The sequence below is a fragment of the Penaeus vannamei genome, chromosome 10, assembly GCF_042767895.1.
Source record: "Penaeus vannamei isolate JL-2024 chromosome 10, ASM4276789v1, whole genome shotgun sequence".
NCBI classification, from domain to species: domain Eukaryota; kingdom Metazoa; phylum Arthropoda; class Malacostraca; order Decapoda; family Penaeidae; genus Penaeus; species Penaeus vannamei.
Window position 1 is genome coordinate 18,840,014 of NC_091558.1, and position 10,000 is coordinate 18,850,013.

The 10,000-nt window shown below is 35.3% G+C and overlaps 1 protein-coding gene across 3 annotated transcripts in view; it reads right to left on the minus strand.

Annotated features, from left to right (window-relative positions):
* LOC113818876 (uncharacterized) overlaps nucleotides 1-10,000 on the minus strand; it is a 13,633-nt gene that overhangs the window by 3,013 nt on the left and 620 nt on the right. For 2 of the 3 annotated variants that reach the window (XM_027371088.2, XM_070126424.1), the window contains exons 2-17: nucleotides 7,481-7,611; nucleotides 6,787-6,872; nucleotides 6,386-6,540; nucleotides 5,696-5,826; nucleotides 4,511-4,646; nucleotides 4,171-4,337; nucleotides 3,839-4,032; nucleotides 3,083-3,261; nucleotides 2,810-2,987; nucleotides 2,489-2,686; nucleotides 2,049-2,155; nucleotides 1,578-1,724; nucleotides 1,074-1,293; nucleotides 759-856; nucleotides 186-363; nucleotides 1-24 (exon numbers count right to left, since the gene is read on the minus strand). The exon at nucleotides 1-24 is cut by the window's left edge and continues 222 nt beyond it. In XM_027371088.2, coding sequence (XP_027226889.2) covers nucleotides 1-24; nucleotides 186-363; nucleotides 759-856; nucleotides 1,074-1,293; nucleotides 1,578-1,724; nucleotides 2,049-2,155; nucleotides 2,489-2,686; nucleotides 2,810-2,987; nucleotides 3,083-3,261; nucleotides 3,839-4,032; nucleotides 4,171-4,337; nucleotides 4,511-4,646; nucleotides 5,696-5,826; nucleotides 6,386-6,540; nucleotides 6,787-6,872; nucleotides 7,481-7,595 — 2,313 coding nt within the window. In that variant the 5' untranslated portion in view covers nucleotides 7,596-7,611. Of the gene's footprint in view, nucleotides 25-185; nucleotides 364-758; nucleotides 857-1,073; nucleotides 1,294-1,577; nucleotides 1,725-2,048; nucleotides 2,156-2,488; nucleotides 2,687-2,809; nucleotides 2,988-3,082; nucleotides 3,262-3,838; nucleotides 4,033-4,170; nucleotides 4,338-4,494; nucleotides 4,647-5,695; nucleotides 5,827-6,385; nucleotides 6,541-6,786; nucleotides 6,873-7,480; nucleotides 7,612-10,000 lie in introns of those variants that run through there. The other variant, XM_070126425.1, reaches the window with a different exon arrangement.

A 10,000-nucleotide genomic window follows, 5' to 3' on the forward strand; every position in this document is an offset into this window, starting at 1 on the left:
TCCCACTGATGAGTGCACATAATCCTGAAATAATAATATAAAGCCTACATATAGTTACATACCAACAACATAAACTTACCGCATCTTATCAATGCTCTTCATCTGTAAAGTAGTCCTAACAAAGCTTCTGTAAGAAGGAAAGAAAGAAGAATAAAGACGAAGACAAGAGGCATCAGATGGCTCACCCAGTGTGTATTATGGTTCCAGGCCAAACCAGCAGAAACCAATATAGGCGGCCAGGCAAAGACAAGTGGTGTGAGGGCTGCGCTGCTCGACCAATGAGCAACCACCACTCCTCCAGCTCCTCCGTCGACTCCACTCACCACACCACTGTACACATTACTCACACCAGCTTCTGGCCACCTGTGGATATATAGAAACAAATTACTTTGTAGTGCTTACTGTAAGTGCAATCTGTAATTAGAGAGGTGGATATACATCTATATTTTTGTACCTGTCTTTGTTCATTTTCATATACTGTGCCATTTATCCATGTCTGTATTTTTTTATTTTTTTATTTTTACCACTTCTTCCTAAAAAAAATCACATATCAAAATGTATTTTTCTTTTATAAAAGACATTTTTAACCTTAAGTCTAATTGAGAAATATTTAGATTCAGACAATGCTTACTGCTTGAAAATAAGACCAACGCTGAACCCTGTACATCAGTGTTGATTAAAAAATGTAGATATCCACTACTTCAAATCTGGAAGTTAACAGTAGTATCTAAAAAAAATTTATACGACCTAAAACTTACCCACTTAAACTGCTCCACGCTGCTGTACCTGGGCAGACAGCCAACGGGCGTCCATTCTCTAGTGCAAGCTGGACTCCACGTGAGAAATCATAGTCAGCCTGCAATCCATCATGAACATTAGTTAATGCAATTTGACTTTTATATTTTAATTTTAATACAATCTTCAACTTCTATAGTAACCCACTTTCTATAATCATATTGTTTTAAAAAAACTCTTGACAAAGGCATAGAGTAAAAGGCCAAGATTTAAGGAATGGATAGGTTTAACGAAAACTATTCTGCCTGAATACAGCAAATCGCCAGAGGAAAACCAACCTGGAAGCCGTATTCTACAAGAATAGTAGTTGGCGGAAGGCATGCTAATTCCCGGCTCTTATTGTGGAATACATTGGCACAAACTAAAAGCACAGCTGATGGAGCCAGACCCAGCTGCGTCCAGGGGGACATGCGAATAAGAGAAAGACCAGGCTCGGGTGAGGCAGCTGTACTGGCATCAGCTAGCAGTGAGGTCAATCTGGGGCCAATATGAACATATCTGTAAAACAAAAACATGCATAATTGTAAATGAGGAATCCAATATTACATATATACAGATAGACAGATATATAGGTAGATAGAAGATAGAAAGAATAGAAAGAAGATAAAAAGAACAAATAGACAAAAACATAGATATATATCTGTTTATCTATCTATCATATATATAAACAGAAAGACCGAAATACTAGTATGTATATATAACAAACATATTTGTTAATTATTCAGCTACACCATTACTTAAAGCACATAGGAAAATAATGGATAAAGAAATATTTCTATTACCGAGCTGAAGGGAAGTGAGTGAGTGTTGCATTAACTATAGCTGTGACGGCACTAAGTTGTCCTGTAGGTACTGAACCCTCTACGTCAAATGCTGGTACCAAAGTAATGCCCCGATCCTTGCAGTACCGATCTAGTGACACAACTTCACTGTGGAGAAAAATTGGATATATAAATTATCTTCAAAATAAACTCTACAAAATCCATATCTCTTTCAGTAAATGCTATAAGTTTCCTATACAGTATCAACATCTGCATATCAACTCTTTCATGAATTTTACAAAAGAATACCATAAATGTTGCTTTCCACAGCTATCATACATTATCTTATTAGCCTAGACCAAACAATGTATGTCAAAAAAATAAAATAAATAAAAATAAATAAATTAATTAATTAAAATAACAATAATAATAATAATAATAATAATAATAATAATAAAAAATCAATTGTATACTCAACATACAAAACCATACCTAGGGGAGTAGGGTAAACTGCAGGCAACTGGTGAGACACGCATTAATAGGTGTAACTGATTCATCTTAATAGCAAGGAGAGAGTCTACTATTTGGCATAACCGCTCCTGAAAATTAAAATCAATATCTAGAAAATCTATAGATGGGATAATTAATATTGGATATACATAAAGCTACTTCAATCACGAGAGTGAAGAAACAGATGGCAAATTCTTTTTAGAAAATCATATCACACATCCATGAAATGGTATATGCATGAGAATCCTCTGTGAAAAATACATAACAAAGTATATAAATAATTGCGTGGGTGTATAAAATTGAACATAATTTGAAAAATGCAAGCCTGATACTGCCTTTTACAATATTTAACTTATTTCCAAGAACGAGTGTACAACGAACATTAATCCCAATACAGCAAACAAAATTGCTCCTCTACTTACTAATGTTGGAACTCTTGCATGAGGTGCAACATCGAGCATAAAACCCCGGTGTGGCAGAGAGGGACTGTCGGTAATGACTAATGGTGGAACAACCCCTTTCTCGCTGCCCTCTCCACCTAGTCGGCACACCCGTAGCAACTGAACGAGGGTTACTAGGGCATTATGAAGGCTATCTACTGATCCACAAACCATCTTTACCTGGAATAAATAAAAGCAAATTTACTATAGGTTTTCTTTTTCTCTTCAAATATCATCATATCAACTTCATTCATTACACTGACTGGTTTTTGCTCTACAAGGGAACCACATGGTTGCACTAACTTTATTATCCAGTATGGTGAGCGTGTATTGATGAGGATGAGCTGTGAGAGCATCATCGACTACACATGTGAATGTATGCGAGCTTGGAGGGTCTCTTGCACCAACGACAGCTCCAAGGCTGACATGACAACCCACTTCTTCCAGCCAGCACTTATGTATATCCCAAACATCTACAATTCTGTAAATAAAAAGCACAGACATTATCTATGGTTCATCACCCAATTCTAGAATGAAAAATAAAGACCAGTGAGCACTGAAAAGAGACACACTTACCTATGCACAGGTACTGCTCCAGATAACACAGCTAAAGTGGCATGTGTTGGTGGCGACCAACTGGGGCCAGTAAGCTCAGTGATCCGACGAGGTTGGGGCCACAGTAAATGAAGGGAATTATGGGTAACCAAAGGCCGTGGAGGCGCTGTGATTTGTGTGGATGCCAGGCGCTCACAAACCTGCAAATGGATTACCATTAAGTTATTGAACTTTGTGAGTACTTTAGTTATTATCCACACAATCAATATTAGCTTATCTTCCTGTAGTGCAGAAGCAACCATCTGAAATATTTATAACTTCTTACATATAAAAAGGAAACAGAAAATCAAATAACTTACATACCTTTGTACCAATAATTGAACCTTTTTTCAAACAGCATGAAACTTTAGGTCATTATGCATTACAAACTTTTCACTTAAATGAAGAAAATATTAACCCATATGTGCCAAGTATCACTTATCATGCTGTCCTCAACTAGTTGCTGCTTCAAAAGCCATAATGAATCTCAACACTATACTATTCCAAGAGCACAATTTTACAATAAAATTTCTTTATAAGAGTTGGGCAAAAATACCAAGTCTGTCTCAGAAGTATAGTTATTCAAGTCTTACATTAGTAGTTTAGGAGTTATAGTATGTATAAGGTGAGCATAAATACAACTGTGCCCAGCATGGGATGATCACCATGCTTAAACAGCACTGCTGGAAAAAGATAAAAAATATATGCACCTTATCAAACCTTGAAACCCTTAATTACCTGTTCCATGCGAGGACTGAGTTCCAAGGACGATGTGGATTGCAAAGGAGAGCGAGGTTGTGGAGTTCCCACTGAGGTTTTTCTTTGCGTTGTATCCCCTCCATTGACAGCATCAACCCCTGTCATTACGCTGTCAGCACCCATGCTCACTAACGATTCCATGGAACCATTTGCTCCTCGGGACGAAATGAGATCTGGAAATCATCAAGCAATTATTTAAGCAAATAAAATGAAATGAATATCATACTTCAACAATTGTATACATCTCTTAGATATATATTCAAGAGAGAGAGAAAAAAAAAAAAATTGAAGACTGCTCTACACAAACCCACCTCGATCTCCTAATGAACGACGGGCTATTAAGGGTGAAACGCTGCCATTTGTCGTTGCCGTACTGTGTGCTGGTTTACTCTCAATAGCTGCAGCATGTTGTTGCATAAGTTCCTGGAGCTGAATCTTTCTTGATGCCATCTCAAAAGGTGTTTTCCCTTTATGGCGTCTGTAAGTAGTTCATAAGTCTTTTGAAAACATAAAAAAAATAACAATAAGATTATAAGTTTCCCAAAAAAAAAATCCAATAAAAAAGGCACATCTTTATAAAAACTGAAATTTGTAATATAGCAAAAATTTGACTCCCAAACACACAAAACATCTACCTTAGCCCAGTCTCACCCTTTGTAACACTGAATATGGGGATTGGCATCATTGTCAAGAAGGATTCTCACAATCTCCTCATTTCCTCGGGCAACAGCATCATGAAGGGGGGTGGCACCATCGCTGTTGGCGGCATTGACATCTGCTCCGCGGGCTAAATTGAGGACATGAACGTAATTGTCAGTACTGGTAACTCAAGAGAGAGCTGCTGAGTTATGATACTCATGGATTTATTTTATACTAAAGCCTTAAAGAATGAAGGAGAAATTGCACATTCTTGATGTTAAATTATGACTGTCAGTGATTTTCCAACTGAATTTTGGTAATATTCTGTTACATCATTTGACATATTGCCTGCAGTTTTGTTTGTCTTCTCTTGCCTTCTTTCACTGGTTTTCATACTGAGCTTATGCCCCCTCCCCCCAAAGAAAAAAAAGAAAAAAAGAAAAAAGAAAGAAAAAAAAATGAATTACATATCTAATGTAATTTTTTTTCTACTGTGTAGGGCAAAAAGCTCATCACAGACAAGAATATTTTGTGATAAATAGCAAGTGCTATCAATAAAGGAGAAATTGCAGTTCACTACTTTCACTCGACAAGCTGCTCCTTCTCAACCAAGGCAAATAATAGAACTTAATACTTCACCACACTGTTTGAGAGAGACAGTATATTATAACACAGAGTATATAATGATACCATGTTAATCCAATTTGCATCAGCAGTTTAGTGCTTATGGAGAGTAAAATTTGAGCAAAAATACAACCACTGCGCCAAGCCAGATTCACCACACCTAAACAATCCCAGCCCTGGGGTTAAGCTAATACTATTGATGCATGTAAAAAGAATGCTGTGTTGGCTTATTCACATATAGTTTCAGAAAATTACCTGAGAAAATTATACACATGCTTAAACAGCTATTTCCACATGCTTAGCAAATACCACAGTTTGCAAGTAATAACTACATTAACAATAATAATCAACTAAATAATGTGTAAGCCAACAGAGATGAAATCATTAACATGTGTAAAGTACCTATATTATTTACTGATAACTGATTTATGATGAGTTTTCCAATTAACTATCTTTAATACAGTAAAAAGGCTACAAAAATATATAATAATAAAAATAACACAAATATAAATACAAAGCAAATAAGAATCAATGGCCAACAATCCATATAAAAAAAAGCACAGTTAACATTACCTAAAAGGCAGGTAAGTGTGTCGATGTCAGCAAAGGAGGCAGCCCAGTGTAGGGGAGTGTTGCGGCTTAGTGGATTATCATGGGAGTTGATGCTAAGGCCCGCTGCAACCAGCTGACACACGCGGCCTACACTACAACCATAACATAGTACATTACAACCCCTTACAGGCAAATAAGTCTATAACAAGATACTTTTTCTCTCTCTAATATTCTAGTCTATATCTTATAACTCAAGCACATGTAATCTTTGTTCCTACATTAAATGATGAATGTATGGAAATTCAACATTAACTGTAAACATCTTTATGCTTTCATAAATAATGATCTATAATTATACCAAAAACATTTATACGTTCACACACTTGTACCAATGAACACCTGTAGATCTATACCACCTGTGCATAAACTACAAACTTAACATAAATTCATACATGGTATTTCTCCACATTAACAACCAAAGAATTATAACAACTACTCAGTTATATCACTTAAAACAGTACAAGAACTGTAAAGAATATATACTGATACTTCCAAAGGTCTTTAGCTCTTCTGAATTCATACTTATTAACCGTTTCACACAAACAAATGTAACAATTACCTCAAAAATCGCTACTCAAACATAGCCACAAACAATCCCTAAAATCAATTAATGATCGGGGAATTCATGCAAAACATCCCATCTGTTCTTACTCTGACTGGGCCGTTGCTCGTAGTAGCTCTTCTGTGAAGATGGCGATGATGGGAGGGGTAGGGGCTAGCTGTAGAGGGGTGTTTCCATCATTATCTTGAATTCCTGGATCAGCCCCTGCAGCCAACAATGCTCTCACGATATCCCCGCGGCCAAGCTGCAAGTGAGGATTTACTTTTAGTTACGTGTCTACAGGTGTGTGCATGTAAGCATGTCAATAGAGAATGGAGGCAGACAGGATTCCACATGTGCAGATGTGGAATGTCTGAGTTTTATACCTTTTTTTTTTATTCCCCTCACCCTACTGCATAGATGAAAGTGGTGTGTTGGCATACCATAAAACTGCTTAGATATTTACAAAATAGTAATCATTCAAGTTTTCAGATAACTAAAACTACATTACCTTTGTAGCCATGTGCAAAAACGTTCCATCTTCTGTTGCAAGGGAATTTATCAACTGCTTTCGTTCGTCTTCACCTCCACCATAACCTAAAGATTAGGAATATTACATCTTCCATATTTTAACATCCTTATCACAAATCACCTTTTCTTTATTAAGGAAACTGATCTAAAAAAAGAAGAAATGAAAAATAAATATTGATCTAAATTCTTAAACAAGTCCAATTACTTATAGATATTCAAAGCATTACAAAATCTAATGTAGACTTCAATCTCTGGCCTCAATTAAACATGAATCATAGGTATCATTAGTGCAAAACACTTTCAATCCTGTTACCTTGATTTGCTTTTCAAAAAAAAAAATCTGCTCTGATTACTTTTAATCTCACAACTCTTATCATATTTTCATTGAAGTCACAAATCCTTCACTCCCTTTGATTCAAGGCATTAAAGATTGGGAAGCGCATAAAACTTCATAAGTAATAGTATCCTTTGCTATTAGCAGAGTCCAAAGTCTGACAAAGGGCACTTTTGTAGAAGCAGAGAAATTACTTTACCAAGAGCCAGAAGATTTGACATTTAAAGGCTAAACGATTTGACAGATGGATAAGTAGGTTTTACAGACCAATATAAGTGAATAGACAAATAAATGCATAATAATACTAGCCAACATATAAACAGATAAACATATAACTCACAGGTTTCACAAGCATCTAGCAACTTCCTGAAGATATCAGTTCGCCCTGCCTTGACAGCTTCTTTCAGACTGTCAACAGCATCCAATAATGCTGGTGGCACCTGAACCTCACCCATATCTATGTGTAATCTCCTGAAAAAATATCTATGATGAGTAAATACATACAAAGCCACAAAGACCAAGATTTGTACACACTACTTTCATATTATCAAGGGTTTTATTAATAACAATATCTTAATTTCAAACAAGGAAACTAATACTCCTATAGATATTATTCAAAGAATAATTAATAATTCATTAAACACATCTTGATGACAATTTCACCGTCAACCTTTTCTTTATCTCTTCTATAAAGAATTACCTAATATACTGGACTAATTAATGATACATAGGTGAGTGAAAGAGTCAGAATATCAACAAATAATGAAGACTACAAAACTATCAAACTAACATATCTGACAGTTCTTAAGCTACACAGCTAAAGAACATTCATCAGTATTCCAGGATTTTATATTTTAAGGGATCAAGCCATCTTTTGGAAGCAAACTTCATGTGGTCTTAGGTTCAGTAGTTTTTGAATAAAGTGGTATATACCCTAAAAAGAGGGACTACACATTTTTAAATATCTACAAGCACACAACATGATAGAGTAAATGCTATACATATGTATATCAGATACAATATTATTTAATGTCTGTAAAATCTTAGAATGCATATAATATACATCATGCTAGAACTACAAAAATGAATGATGTCAAAAGCTTGATAAAAGTTCAGAACATATTACTTTAACTCCTCCACCAACAATCATAAGTATATCAAGTGAACCATATTCATGATGACAAATGTAGAAAAGGTATGAAAGAGAATGAATATCTCTTGTATTATAAAGATATTCATTCTCATTTATACCATTTGTACTGTATATTAAGTATCGGTACTTTTCTTAGAACATTTCTCAGTACAATTCTCATATATATATACATGTCTAACAAACAATTCTATCTGGCTGGAGCTAAAATTCAGACATTTTTTATTTAAACAATTTGGAGGAAAACTGTTAATTCCCAACTCAATATAAACTCTGGGAATAACATGTTATCTTAGACCTATAGTTAGGCAATTAGATAATTATCATATTCATGTAATGGGTAATAGTCATTTAGAAAGAGAAAAATAGGGTAAGGACAATGAAGTACCAAATTCTAAACTGTGAAGTTGATTTCTCAATGAGAAATTAAAAGTAAAAAGCAATGACAAGGTGATAAGATTTGATGTATAGAATGAAGTCACAGGTGTATTATTTGGGAAAAAAATTCAATCTAACATGATCATGTCGTCTTTTAAGGAATGTATTTCTAGAGTGCATATGACATACTCTGCTGGGGGAAAAAAAATAGTACAAGATCTATTGTCCCAGCGTATAGCTGGTGGACTTTGGTAGCCCTGCCCTTAGCACCAACATCATGGTAGCTACCTCAATTGTGGGACTTAGTATCTGGTGGTTGTGGTCACTTGCCAATAGGTATGTTGAATGTGGGGACAAAGGCTTGGAAATTCTCCAGGATTGCATATGCAGGTTACAGCAGAAAACATGAATATGAAAAGCAGGATCATTTTGAAACTGTTTCCATAACTATTTCATATGTAGCTAATGGGATTTTCAAAGATCATATCAACACAGATATATGCCCAATTAATATTCTCAACAGCAAAACATAAAGCTACTGAAGAAAGGCAATGGCCATAACATAAGACAACAATATTAGTTATAATAAATACACTGCAGAAAGTAAAGTATGGACATAAGTACTTATCAAATCTCATGAACCTATATCTGTACAGGATGACCAGGCAATGCCTCGGACTGTTTCAAACTCCAGCAAAGACCAACAAGTCTCCATCATGTATATTCCAACAATCACCTCAATAATAATAAATTAACTGATAAAGAGCCAGTATAAACTCTAAGTAGAGCTTTGGTTTCACACAGGCAAATGATATGTGATAAACCTCAAGTATAAGGGATACAGTAACAAAACTGAGGACACTTTTCATCTATAATTTTTCCTTTACAAGATGATAATATGATTTAGTATGCATTAATATGACTGCAGTACAAGGGGGATGATCAAATGGCTGTTATACAGAGAGAGAATAAAATACACTTACTGATAAATGAAATAATCTGAACAGGCAAAAAATAATATAAGAAATTAAGAAAATAGGTCATGATAAATGCCATTCTTAGACTAGGTCCAAGGGGATCTGGGGATGCAGTCCTAGGTAGGAAAATACAGTGATTAGGTGGGCTAGAGGAGCGTAAACCCCAGATTAGCACAGATTTTAGTTCATACACTTGTGTTTGTGGATTCCTAAGCGTAGTTAGTTAGATGGTGTTATAGGGACGTGGTCTAAGAAAGTTACTATTACTTGGTAAACTGCTATAGTACTTTCAGTTACTTCCTGAACTAGTCATTTGCGATACTAAATAATAACAGATTTCAATGTATTACAATAC